The sequence below is a fragment of the Chiloscyllium punctatum genome, chromosome 38 (genome assembly GCF_047496795.1).
Source record: "Chiloscyllium punctatum isolate Juve2018m chromosome 38, sChiPun1.3, whole genome shotgun sequence".
Classification (NCBI taxonomy): Eukaryota; Metazoa; Chordata; class Chondrichthyes; order Orectolobiformes; family Hemiscylliidae; genus Chiloscyllium; species Chiloscyllium punctatum.
Genome location: NC_092776.1, coordinates 23,567,879 through 23,582,338, shown reverse-complemented (window position 1 = coordinate 23,582,338; position 14,460 = coordinate 23,567,879). Strand labels below are relative to the sequence as shown.

General features: G+C 42.8%; 1 protein-coding gene across 4 annotated transcripts in view; it reads right to left on the bottom strand.

Annotated features, from left to right (window-relative positions):
• Window positions 1–14,460, bottom strand: part of afap1l2 (actin filament associated protein 1-like 2) — a 220,921-nt gene that overhangs the window by 90,556 nt on the left and 115,905 nt on the right. For 2 of the 4 annotated variants that reach the window (XM_072557366.1, XM_072557364.1), the window contains exon 3: window positions 7,799–7,879. The exons of the other annotated variants lie outside the window; for them this stretch is intronic. In XM_072557366.1, the coding sequence (XP_072413467.1) occupies window positions 7,799–7,879 (81 nt within the window). The remainder of the gene's footprint in view (window positions 1–7,798; window positions 7,880–14,460) is intronic. 4 annotated transcript variants of the gene reach the window in all.

Below are 14,460 nucleotides of genomic sequence, written 5' to 3'. Positions count from 1 at the left end.
TTTTATTAATGGCCTTTCCTTCATCATAAAGATCAGAAGTAGAAATGGTCACTGCTGATAGCAAAATGTTCAACACCATTTGCAACTCCTTAGAGACTGAAATAACCTATGTTCAAAGGCAACAAGACTTTAGACCATAGCCAGCCTTGAACTGACAAGTGGCAAGTCATATATGTGTCATTCAAATGCCAGGTAATGACTACCTCCAACAAGAGAAGGTCTAACCGTCACCTCTTGACATTTGATTCCACTATTATCACAGATAATATCAACATCATTGCACTATCATTAACCAGAAACTGACCTTGGATAATCGTATATAAACTGTGATTACAAGAGCAGGTCAGAGGCCTGGAGTACTGCTGCCTTAACTCACCTCCTGATTCCAAAGCCTGTTCACCACCTATAATACCCAGGTCAGGAGGGTGATAGAATACTGCCCACTTGTCTAGAAAGGTGCAGCTCCCACAACACACAAGAAGCTTCACATCATCCAGGACAAAGCAGTTCACATGATTGGTACCATGTCCACAAACATCTACTCCCTCCACCAGATAGTAACATGCCAGCTACAAGATTCAAAGAAAAAAATCACCAAGGCTCCTTAAACAGCACCTTCCAAACCCACAATCACTACCATCTCGTACGATTGGGCCAGCTGACACATGGGAACATCACCTGTAAGTTCCCCTCCAAGTCACTCATCTTTCTGACTCGTAAATATATTACCACTTCTTCAGTGTTACTGGCTCAAAGTCATGGAACTCCATCCTTAACAGCACTTTGGGTATTTCTACACCAAACAGACTGCAGCTTTTCAAGAAATCAATTCACAAACACCATTGCAAGGGCAAATAAGGATTACCAATCAGTCCTGGCCCAGCCAAAGCTAACATCCCTTGAATAGATTTTAAAATGATTTTTAATTATTTTGGATTTGCACTCATTCAAGAGAATGAAGCATTATACAGCACCTTCCTGACTTGTGCCTTCTAGATAGTTAACAGGCTTTGGGGAGTTGGGTGGTGAGCAAACTGTTTTTGTAGCCACAGTATTTATAGGATTAGTTCAATAAAGCACCTGGACCTTGATAACATGGAGTGCTAATAATGCTATTGGGAAGGGGAGGCTGTTTTATACTATCACTTGTTGGAGATGGTCAATACCTGGCATATAAGATTGTAGGATGCAGAAGTGCACATAACTAATACATGAAAATGAGGAACAGTGACAGAAGGAGAAAGTGAGGACTGCAGATGCTGGAGATCAGAGTCGAGAGTGTAATACTGGAAAAGCACAGCAGGTCAGGCAGCACCCAAGGAGCAGGAGAATCAATGTTTCAGGCAGAAGCCTGAAATTCCTGATGAAGGGCTTATGCCCGAAATGTTGATTCTCCTGCTCCTTGGATGTTGCCTGACCTTCTGTGCTTTTCCAGCACTATACTCTCAACAGTGAAAGAAGAGCTGGTATAACATAGGATTAGTGAATGAAAATTAGTGTAGTCAAAGAGAACAGGCCATTCCATTTCTCTTTTTGGCAAATGCAATAGTGTTGTGATAAACTCGCTCAAATTCTGCATAGATTTTAATTTAAACGTTGGAATTCACATCAAATTACGTCCCACGTTGTTAGTACAAGCATCTAATATGGGGCTTTATTCCGATCATCCAAGCCAAATGTTGGAGACTACAGTTGCAATTAGTGGTCACAGTGAGCTGCCAAAATGAACAGGAATAAAAAAAAATCAATTATGTTGCAATTGTTTGGACCTCTATAATATGGGTTCTGCTGGAATGATAACTGCTCATACCAAATAACTAACCAGTCTCTCATTTTTGCATGGTGAGCCAAACACATCCATTGTAGTTATCTTAATAATTAATCAGAATAACTTAAAATGATCACACATGGTATAATTGTTCAGTTTTTAGTGGAAGCAATGCACTGTTTCCTTCAAGAGCAAAGCATTTGGTGATGGGCAATTCATCCTATACCTATTTTCATTAAGACATTGTCACACACGGAAACAGGTGTACATCGAACAGAAGAACAATGCCAAAAAATATGATACTTTTCACTGATATTCTGTCCATCAGCTGGAATTTGAACTTTCAAGTCTCAGCTTCATACTAACTGCAAGTAAAGTGAAATATTACAACTGTGCCAACATATTTCTGAGTCCCAGACCTGTAATGACTATGAAGAAACAAACATATGGTTAAGGAGCAGGAGTAGGCCAGATCACTGACCCCCATCTCTATTTTCCTGTCTACTCCCAAATTGCTTTAGCTCCTTTGTCAATCAATAATCTATCTAACTCAGCCTCAAATGCTACACAGAAAAATCTCTGTTCTGTAGTGGTGGGATTTGAAAAGCAAACTAGAAATGATTTTATGGTCCTGTGTTTTCAATACTTGTTTAACCTGCATCTACCGACTCCAATTTATGTTGGGTGCCACATGAGGTGTTTTTGAAGAGGTTTGTCTCTTTATAAGAAACTGAGTTGAAGTTATATCCTGGAAGCTATATCCTGTCAGCAGCTGCAGGGTTGACAGCTCTCTACCTCATTTCTCTTCACTTGGAGGAGTTACAGATAACTTGACTAGTGATGTTTACCATTGAAGACTACAACCGCAACAATTGTATGAAATGAAACGGGATGGTTCTGCAGCTGGAGCGATGTCATTGTCAGGAATTTCCTAAGGATTTCAAGTCATCCTGGCATAAGTAATATACACAATTAAACCAGAATGACAGAGTTTCATAAAAGTGGTTGCTGGCATGGCTTTAATGACACTGCGAAAGGAAGAGGCTGCAGCCACATAATGCGAACATTTCTTAGTCAGCGCCAAAACATCTGCTTGCTGAATGAAGATGAAAGTCTTTGCAAAAGCTGGGCTTTGTCTGCCAATGAAAGCAGGATTATATACTGACCACACATATACTTCCTGGGGCCCAACTCAAAAAGAAAGGTCAGTAAATTTTAGCATGGGTTTGATGGACACTGTACAAAGAGGCATAAATGCAGTGACTTTCAAAACTGCATTTGTGATAAGGGTTTGGATTTTCACATAGCTGGAGCAACTTTGGGGCTACTTAAAAATGGTGAGTGAGACCTAGTTTTGGAATTCCCATCACAATTTTCCTAGGTCCCCAAATGTTCACTGTTGCAAGATAAGGGTGATGCACACTCTCATTCCTGTCCCATTCCATTATAGGGGTTGACTGGGCATCTCCTAGACCCACAAATTTTGTTGAATTTGGGCAAACTTTTGGATGAGGTGATTCATAGCTCTTCAGTGGAGTTGTGAAGAATAGCCTGAGCATGGAGGGGGAAACTTTTGTAAATTAAGGTCTTACTGATCACCCCATTCCTCCTCCATTCCAACTCAGTTAAGGTTCATGACCTCTACAATTCCTATGGCACCATACAGCCCCATGTCAATAAATGCTTCCCACTTACCCACATCATACCCTCCAACCTAATACATGCCAATCTTCCAATTTCCATTAAGCTCATACAGACTACATGCAGAAACAATGGTAAAATGGCATGTGTGGAACTGCTAAAAAAAAATCCTATCCACAAATCTTTTCTCAAAAACAATCTGCAGTTCTTACATCCCTATAAAATGTAGATTTTAGATAGCCCATTTAAGTATCAGTAGCAGAGGATTCAAATCAACCACTTCACATCTCTTATGCATTTGAGCATCAAGACATCAGCAAAAACAATCAACTTAATTGATCAAAAAAAGAACAACTTTTATAATCACGATGTCAATCAGGAATGCCAACACTTCTCTCCCAGAAGGGAAATCACATCTCAAGGCCCTTTTCTTCTGGAATGGGTGTGCTGAGCTGGCAAGCTTCTTGACTCCCACTGCACTCCTCCACCAGGGAAGTTCAGCCTCATGAGATGAACATGATAGAACCATAATGCTGACCAAGTTCTCGGCACCTTTAACCTTTTTCATTTCCTTGCACCTGGCCCTTCACTGCACTGTGTTTACATGGCTGTAAACTGGAATTAAAATTTTGGATCCTGCTGTGGTCAGAAAAGGACACAGCTGAAGTGCAATGGAACATCATAATTAACAACAATCTAACCTCACTATCCATGGCACATGGTCCATGTGTTTCTCATGGGGCTAGGGTAAACAACAGACATTAATGGAAGAGAATAATTTAATTTCGTTATGGAAATATCCTGCAGATAATATTGTGATTTGGAAACTAAGTATCCAGGGTGGGTTAAGATGGAAAAGTCAGGTGAAAGTTCCTTTAATTAAGTCTTTTCCACCACTTCTGGACCACTTTTATTCCTTTCTTATGTTCGCATGTAGTCTTAGAGTCATAGAGACATACAGCACGGAAACAGACCCTACGGTCCAACCTGTCAATGCCGACCAGATAGCTTAACCTAATCATGTCCCATTTGTCAGCAATTCGGCCATATCCCTCTAAACCCTTCCTGTTCATATACCCATCCAGATGCCTTTTTGTGGACAGACTAATAAGACTCAGTGATATGGCTGTGGCAAGGTATGTGACAGAACTGCATAGAAGTATCTCATAAAGGTTTTTAAAATTGAGAGAGATGTAGGCAAGGAGAATGGCAGGATCTTTTTCCTATGGTGGGGAATTTCAAGACTGGGGGCATATTTTTAAGGTGAGAGGAGAAAAATTTAAAAAGGGTACGTGGGGCAACATTTTTACACAGAGTGGTTCATGTGTGGAATGAACTTCCAGAAGAAGCGGTGGGGGCACAGTTACAATGTTTAAAAGACATTTGGCTAAGTACATGATTAAGAAAGGTTTGGAGGGATATGGGCCAAGTTCAGGCAGGTGGGACTAGTTTAGTTTGGGATTATGGTCAACATGGATTGGTTGGACCAAAGGGTCTGTTTCTATGCTGTATGACTCTCTGACTCTAAATCCGCCAAGGCCCATCTCAACAATGAGATCCTCTCACTCCATTTTTATGCTTTTCACACACAGCTTGGTGAGAATCTCATCAGGCAATGGTGGATTGCCAACTGAAAAAGATTAACGCTTGTTAAGCGCCTTGCTGATGGTTCAATTCGGCACATTAGTATCCAATTTCTCATCTTATCCAATTCACCAAACAAACTAGCTATCAGGCAAACTTGACATAGAAATCAGCATGCATACCTGCTGGATTCAGCTCACTGCTTGCTCTGAACAAACTCCATGCTGGACACTGGACCCCAATGTCTCAGGGCATGCTGTACAGGCACCAGTCACACATGCCCCACATAGATATCCGACGTGCCAGTTTCTAAGAACACTCACGACGCATCTCTGATCTAGTTCCAAAATGGTTCTGCGGTTCAATGCTGCACCTCAGGCTATATTGGCAACTATCACTGTCATGCTGCAGCAAGGATACTGTGTGCCCAGGGACACTCACCCAGCTCATGGACTTCATCAGGCTACTTCTCTGAACACTTCATTTGCTGTCCTAACTTGTCTTGCCTTTTTGTGCTTTGCCCCCTCAGCCAGAGATCCCAGGCTCACAATCTGCTGTCTTGCTTTGCTTTTTAGTGCAGACTCAAAGCCAGGAAGCCTGCCATTGCAGTCAGCAGTCCTCAGTTGAATCAAGTGAAGGGGGAATAGCCTTCACTCAGAGATTCTTGGTTCAATAAGTTAAGGACCACCAATCCAGGCCAGTCAGAGACAGAATCCTCAGCTGATAAAAGATGAAGAATCAAATGATGGGCAGCACACCACCTAGTGTGGGTCTTTCTTGCCTACAGAGGGCTGTTTTCTTTGTGGAATGAAAGTGGCTGACACATTATTACTATTGGTGCTGGTGGGGACATGTCCAAGTAGGTAAGTAGGCAGTGCAGAGGTTCATGGTACCAGGGAATGGGGTGAGTGAGAACGAGTGGGGAAACTGTTGCAGGCAATAGTGAGTGTTAAAGCGCGAGCCTTGGTGGGCAGTGGGTACAGTAGCAGTACAGTAGAGTGTGAGGTATCACAAAGAAGATAGTAGAAGTTACCCTGGCAGAGCTGAAAAAGACATTGACCTTCATCTTGCACTGCTGGGTGTTCATCCAAAGGTCTGAGATTATTCTACCCTGGGTAGCAAGCTCAGAGCAGGCTGGCGTGGTCTGGTGTCATGGTCTCCACTGCTATTTCTGAGGGAGGAGGAAGTCCTGTGTTGACACCAGCCCAATCAGCTCCCACTTCCAGGTCCCTGCCTGCGAGGTGGAGTGCTGATTTCCTGGTATGCCTTATCTGAGGGAGACATCAAGGCAGCTTCGGACTGACAGCACATCTCTTAAAGATGGAAAGGAGGCACAGGATGCCAGTAACTTCGGGCATATCCCCTTGGCAATGAGTTGTTTTATTCTGGTGATGGCACATGGTAACTCAGAGCAGAAATCAGATAAGGGAGACCTATCGGGGCATGGTAGCTAATTAATGAAGTGAGTTTGGTAAGACATTGAGAAAACACTCTAGGTCTCAAAGCAAGCATCACTCCACACAACTCAAGGTGACTTACACTTAGCCAAAAAAAAGTAAGATTTAGCCCCTTATCTTGCTTTCAAGTTTCCTCATCTTTCAATGGATCTTTAATGAAATCCTGCATTTAGCTTGATGCAATGGCCTTTAGATCTTTTCTCATTACGTGGCATTCTTTGGCTATGATGGCAATCAGTACATCTGACCTCTGACCTCAATCAGTAAAGGGTATTAGTTTTAAAATCTGTCTTGAAGAAAATAAATTGCAACAGTGCAGCATTCCCTCAGCACTGCTGCCCTTTGTGTTGCCTACCCACAACAATGCCCTCTCACAACACAGAACTGCAGTATCATCTGACTGGCTCAACTCTTGAAGTGGGGCTTGCAGCCACAACTTTATAATTTAATACAAATTGACCAAATTGACATAAACTTCTATTATATATTCAAATTTGACTAAAAAAGACATGACTGCAATCCCTGAAACAACAAAATTAGGAGGATCGACATGACAAAAAGGAAAGATATACATTCCTTAAAGCTACGATGTGCCTGAAAATCTAGTGTGGACAGCTGCCTATCCAAGCAGACGCAGATTAAGTTTTGCCTGACATGTACAGGAAATCATTTTTATGTTTAATTATTTCCAAACCAAATTCCTAAAACATCCACACAAGTACATCTGCTTGTCTGGCTGGAGGACCTGTACAGAAATATCAGATTTATCCTCATCTGGAATATGTAGGAGCAGATTAGCAAGAGGCGAAGTTTTCTTCTACTGTTACAGTTTCACCAGCTAAAAGCATGCTGTCATTGTCCAATTAGGACCTCTGTATTAGGTCTGGTTATCAGAAGCATTTAGATCTTCCAGTTTTGAGGAAGGGTTACTCAACCAGAAACATTAACTCTGATTTCTCCCCACAGATGTTGCCAGACTTGCTGAGCTTTTCCAGCAATTTCTGTTTTAGTTTCTCATTTACAGCATCTGCAGTTCTTTCGGTTTTTATTCCTTTATGTTCATGTGTTTTCAAACTTAACTTCTAGATAATAACAGCTTCCAGCAGCTGATTCAACAACAATGAACTCCTGCTTTTAGCATGATGCAATAGCCTTTAGGTCTTTTCTCGTTACGTGGCATTCTTTGGCTATGATGGCAACCAGCAGATCTGACCTCTGACCTCAATCAGTGTTAATGACATAATCTCAAAACATTTTAAGAATGAAAACCTTTGAATAGAATATAAACAACAGACTGCGAATGTTAAAGTGTCTCTTCAGAGAAAATACCTCCCACTGATCCATTTACCTTTCTCTGCTACTTTCTTCTCAGTTGCAATGGTTTCTTCAAGCAGAACTTTGTTCATATAGATATATTCTTCCTCTCCAGCTACAAATTTAAACATAAAGTAACATATTCTAGTTTTAGCATCCAACTGGAAATTTGTGCTTTAAGATATAAATGCTACTTATAAATCATAGCTACTTAAACACAGCAGAAACACAAGGAACATTTGAAAGAAAAATGACCATTCAACTATCCAACCAATTATACACAAGTTATTTGATTATGGACTACACCTAATGTTCCCAGAGGCATTTTGAATTGCACGTAAAAGTTAGAGAGACACTAGTCGAACTCTAATACCTTGTACATGTGAAGAACAATCTTCCAAAGATTTCATAAACAGAGCAATTATCAGTTGTGGTCTATTTCAACATCAAGACAGGTCCTAACTGATCCTTTACAACATATGTTTTAGCAATTTCTGAATAACATCTCTGCATCAGTCATGAACATGACACAGGGATTGTAGATTGCCACTAATTATTATATTTATCTAGCAGCCTAGCCCTGATCTGGCCTGTGATGCATCAGCTGAATTTTTAATTGTAACACTCTTTTGCTCAGAGAATGGGTGGAAGAGGCACACTTTGGCACATTGGGCAAAGTACAAGATGCCAATTTCCTTACCCCTCTAGCTAAAAAAAATCGGTGATGGGGGAAACTTGTCCAAGAGGAACACTGTGGGGGGGATCCTCTGCCTTTAGGCTGTCAGTAGGCTGAGAGTGGAACTATAGACCTTCTCGGCTGGGTAGCTGTGCCTCAAGAGAGCTGTTGGTCAATTGCAGGAAGGAGAATGCAGTGTGGATGAGGGTATAGGCATGTGCTGGTCATCCTTCTGGCATCTAAGCCCAAATACACCATCAAGAAGGATAAGGAGATATAGTGGGTCTTGGATTTGAGAGGCTATTGCAGAGAACAATCTTGGTGGACATGCCTCTGCAGAACCTCGGGGTGCTGTTAAGGAGGGAGCCCTTCCCATCTATCACCAGCCTGCACAAGGACTTCTTCTGCAGCAGTGGCAGCATAAAGTCCCTCAATTGGTGCACTGGCTGGGCATCCCATGCCAACCGTGCCACTGTTATACTTGCACTCAGGGCAGAGGCAGGCAGGTATGTCTCATGGAGGGATGCTTATTAGATTTACTAAGTTGTGCCTGCATCCAAACCAATACCCAGGGCAAGTGTTCAAATTCAGCTTTTACCTAGGCTGATGTGCAGAAAGATTCCAAAGCACCGTGCCCTGGGTCTTCCATCAGCCAATAACACAATGGGTCATTCATATTGGTGTTGTTTGCAAGATTCTTTCATGCAAATACAGCTCCCACTCTTGTCTGCACAACATGCAACTTCCAATTAAAATAAGTCAATCAAAATTAGTGGAAAATTCGCCTCTGTATGAAATCATGAATTGGACAATGGTTGTTGTTGGAGATCAATTATTCCCAAGACTATAATATCTTCACCTTCCTAACTGCACCTCTACACCAAAAGCAGTTCAAGAAGGCAGCTCACCAAAGACTTCTTGCTGCAAGTAGAAATGGGCACTAAATACTAGCCCATCTAGCAATACCCACTTCCCAAATAAAAAATAAAATTGAGATCCACATTCCTGAGGATGTCTCTTTGGCCCAACCATCTTCAGCTGCCTCAGCAATGGCCTTTCCTACATCATAAAATCAGAAGCAGGACATTCACTGGTTGCACAATGTGCAGCACCATTTACCAATTCTCAGATACTGAAGTAACCTGTATCCATCTGCAACAAGACTTAGACTACATTCCACCTTTTGCTAATAAATAGCAGCTAACATTCTCATTAGACAAGTGCCAGGTGATGACTATGTTCAACAAGACAGAATCTAGACTTCGCCCCTGGGTGTTCAACGGCATTATCATCACCGAATCCTCAAAACATCAATATTCTGGGAGTTACCATTGACCAGAAACTGAACTGCCCCTCATATCCTCCCTACAAACCTCATGTTTCTTCATCATGTCCATTATTTCCACGGTACTTTATCGCGTCTATGGTAAGTCACCAAGTGAGAAGAACACAGAACCCATACTGAGATGAAACCCATACTGAGATTAAGTGTCAATTAATAGATTTATTATTAAAAAAACACTCTGATAAATAAAATCCATTTACTACATTTTACCTCCCTTGACTACTAAATTTCTTATCAAAACAAACATTTATAATCATCGCACCACTCAAAGGCTTTATAAGCACTTAGAATTGTCAATAACAAAATAAACAAACAGGCATTGGACTGTGATGATAGGTTGCAAAATAATTTGTGCAGCACAAATCTATTGTGATAGTCCTCATGCTCATGTCAACAGAATAAAATACCTAGATCTCTTTTTACACTGCAGGAATATTTTTCAAAAATTTAAAGACCAGGTGATTTGACACGCTTTTTTTTCGCAGCAGAGAGCGACGGGAGCTGGGAGGAAGTTCAGGCGGAGCACAAAGCCGGTCGGGAAGGTAAGTGATTGCTATAAGAGTGGGTGTGTTCTAAACCCCAGGTCCTACAAGGTAGGGTCTCCCTCCCTCCCTCCTCCTCTAACCTAAATTAAGAGTCCACAGACTTGCCACAAAGAGGGTCTAAGGAAGTTTGGATCGAAGAGTGAGGCTTCAGCTCAGGAGTCTTTGACAAGGAGGTTGAGTGAAGTGATTACGCCACAGTTGAAGAGGGTGAAGACATGACTGCCCAGCTGGTTCAGTGCGCTATGTGCTTGATGTGGGAGGTCAACGACTCTGGTGTGTCTGGCTCGTATATGTGTGCGCAGCGCTGATGAAAGAACTCGAGGACCTTAGGCTCATCCGAGAGAACGAGATCTTTCTGGACAAGATCTTCAGCGAGTTTATTACACCAATCATGTCAGAAGAGAGCAGAAGAGGGCAGACGATGAGGAAGGCAGAGAGGAGACAAGTGCAAGAGACCCCAGGAGAAGTACCTGTCAGGAACAAGTTGAAGCTTTTGGAAACAGTAGAGACTGATGACACTGCCAGTTCGCAAGGCGGCCAGGTCTGTCAATCAAATGTTGGCGCAGAGGAAGAGCGGAAGAGTCGGCCATCGCACAGAGCCGTGGTAATAGGGGACTCCATTGTGAGAGGAACTGACCGGGGTTTTTGTGACAGCAGACGGGATTTAAGGATGGTGTGTTGCCTTCCTGGTGCCAGGGTGAAAGACATCGCGGACAGAGTGCAGGAAATCCTCAAGGACGAGGGTGAAGAGCCAGAGGTGGTGGTACATGTCAGCACAAATGATGTCGGGAAGAAAAGGAGGAACATACTACAGCGGGACATTGGAGAACTAGGAAGAAGGCTGAAAAGCAGGATGTCCGAGGTGGTTATCTCCGGTTTGCTTCCAGTTCCTCGGACAGGTGTGGCCAGAAACAGGGAGATAATGGACTTGAACGTGTGGTTGGGGAACTGGTGCAGGAAGCAAGGATTTAAGTTCTTGGATCACTGGGGTATATTTTGTGGCAAGCATAAATTCTACAAGAGAGACGGTTTGCACCTTAATAGGTTAGGGACCAGGATTCTGGCAGGCAGGCTTTTTACTGTAACACCGCTACATTTAAACTAAGTAGCGGGGGGGGAGGGGACAAACTGAATGTTTAAAAAGGAAATTGAAGGGAAAGTTAGAACAAGAGAAGTCAAGAAAGACAACTGTATCAATGGGGCAGAAAACTTGGAAAGGGATCATGCTGCAAGGTTGAGTGAAATAGGGGTTGATGGGAAGGGTCAGGGCAGTAACAAATTAAAAATACTATACATGAATGCACGAAGCATTAGACATAAGATGGATGAGCTTGAGGCTCTTTTGGAAATTGGCAGATACGATATTGTGGGGATAACTGAGACGTGGCTTCAAGTGGACAGGGCCTGGGAAATGAATATTCAAGGCTACACGTGCTATCGTAAGGACAGACTGACGGGCAGAGGGGGTGGGGTGGCCTTGTTGGTAAGGGAGGATATTCAGTCCCTTGCGCGGGGGGATCTCGAGTCAGGGGATGTAGAGTCAGTGTGGATAGAGCTGCGAAATACTAAGGGTAAAAAGACCCTCTTGGGAGTCATCTACAGGCCCCCAAACAGTAGTCTGGATGTCGGATGTAAGTTGAATCAGGAGCTGAAATTGGCATGTCGCAAAGATGTTACTACAGTTGTTATGGGGGATTTTAACATGCAGGTAGACTGGGAGAATCAGGATGGTATTGGACCTCAAGAAAGAGACTTTGTGGAGTGCCTCAGAGATGCATTCTTAGAGCAGCTGGTGCTGGAGCCGACCAGGGAGAAGGCAATTCTGGATCTGGTATTGTGTAACGAACCAGAATTGGTCAGAGACCTCGAAGTGAAGGAGTCATTGGGAAGTAGTGACCATAATACATTAAGCTTCAATCTGCAATTGGAGAGGGAGAGGGTACAGTCGGAAGTGACAGTACTTCTGTTGAATAAAGGGAATGATGGAGCTATGAGGGAGGAGCTGGCCAAAGTTCAATGGTGCAATACCTTAGCAGGGATGACCGTGGAGGAACAATGGCGGATATTTCTTTGTATAATGCAGAAGTTGCAGGATCAGTTCATTCCTAAAAGGAAGAAAGATCCCAGGAGGAGGCATGGGTGGCCCTGGCTGACGAGGGAAGTTAAGAAACATATAAAGTTAAAAGAGAAGAAGTTTAACATAGCAAAGATAAGTGGGAAAACGGAGGACTGGGAAGCTTTTAAAGAACAACAGAGGATTACTAAGAAGGAAATACGCAGAGGAAAAATAAGGTACGAAGGTAAACTGGCCAATAATATAAAGGAGGATAGTAAAAGCTTTTTTAGGTATTTGAAAGGCAAAAAAAATGGTTAGGACTAAAATTGGGCCCTTGAAGACAGAAATAGGGGAATATATTACGGGGAACAAAGAAATGGCAGAAGAATTAACTGGGTACTTCAGATCTGTGTTCACTGGGGAAGACACAAGCAATCTCCCTGAGGTAACAATGGCTGAAGGACCTGAACTTAAGAGAATTTATATTTGCCAGGATTTGGTGTTGGAGAGACTGTTAGGTCTGAAGGTTGATAAGTCTCCAGGACCTGATGGTCTACATCCCAGAGTACTGAAGGAGGTGGCTCGGGAAATCGTGGATGCGTTGGTGATTATTTTCCAGAGTTCGATAGATTCGGGATCAGTTCCTACGGATTGGAGGGTGGCTAATGTTATACCACTTTTTAAGAAAGGTGGGAGAGAGAAAGCAGGAAATTATAGACCAGTTAGTCTGACCTCAGTGGTGGGAAAGATGCTGGAGTCTATTATAAAGGATGAAATTACGGCACATCTGGATAGTAGTAACAGGATAGGACAGAGTCAGCATGGATTTATGAAAGGGAAATCATGCTTGACTAATCTTCTTGAATTTTTTGAGGATGTAACTCTGAAGATGGACGAGGGAGATCCAGTAGATGCAGTGTACCTGGACTTTCAGAAAGCTTTGATAAAGTCCCACATAGGAGGTTAGTGAGTAAAATTAGGGCGCATGGTATTGGGGGCAAAGTACTAGATTGGATTGAAAATTGGTTGGCTGATAGGAAACAAAGGGTAGTGATAAACGGCTCCATTTCGGAATGGCAGGCAGTGACCAGTGGGGTACCACAGGGATCCGTGCTGGGACCGCAGCTTTTTACAATATATGTTAATGATATAGAAGATGGTATCAGCAATAACATTAGCAAATTTGCTGATGATACAAAGCTGGGTGGCAGGATGAAATGTGATGAGGATGTTAGGAGATTACAGGGTGACCTGGAGAAGTTAGGTGAGTGGGCAGATGCTTGGCAGATGCAGTTTAATGTGGATAAATGTATGGTTATCCACTTTGGTGGCAAGAACAGGAAGGCAGATTACTACCTTAATGGAATCCATTTAGGTAAAGGGGCAGTACAGAGAGATCTGGGTGTTCTTGTACACCAGTCAATGAAGGTAAGCATGCAGGTACAGCAGGTAGTGAAGAAGGCTAATAGCATGCTGGCCTTCATAACAAGAGGAATTGAGTATAGAAGCAAAGAGGTGCTTCTTCGGCTGTACAGGGCCCTGGTGAGACCACACCTGGAATACTGTGTGCAGTTCTGATCTCCAAATTTGAGGACAGTCTGGCTATTGAGGGAGTGCAGCATAGGTTCACAAGGTCAATTCCTGGAATGGCGGGATTACTTTACACTGAAAGACTGAAGCGACTGGGCTTGTATACCCTTGAGTTTAGAAGACTGAGAGGGGATCTGATTGAGACATATAAGATTATTAAAGGATTGGACACTGGCAGCAGGAAACATGTTTCCGCTGATGGGTGAGTGCCGAACCAGAGGACACAGTTTAAAAATACGCGGTAGACCATTTAGGACAGAGATGAGGAGAAACTTCTTCACCCAGAGAGTGGTGGCTGTGTGGAATGCTCTGCCCCAGAGGGCAGTGGAGGCCCAGTCTCTGGATTCATTTAAGAAAGAGTTGGATAGAGCTCTCAAAGATAGTGGAATCAAGGGTTATGGAGATAAGGCAGGAAGAGGATACTGATTAGGAATGATCAGCCATGATCATATTGAATGGCGGTACAGGCTTGAAGGGCTGAATG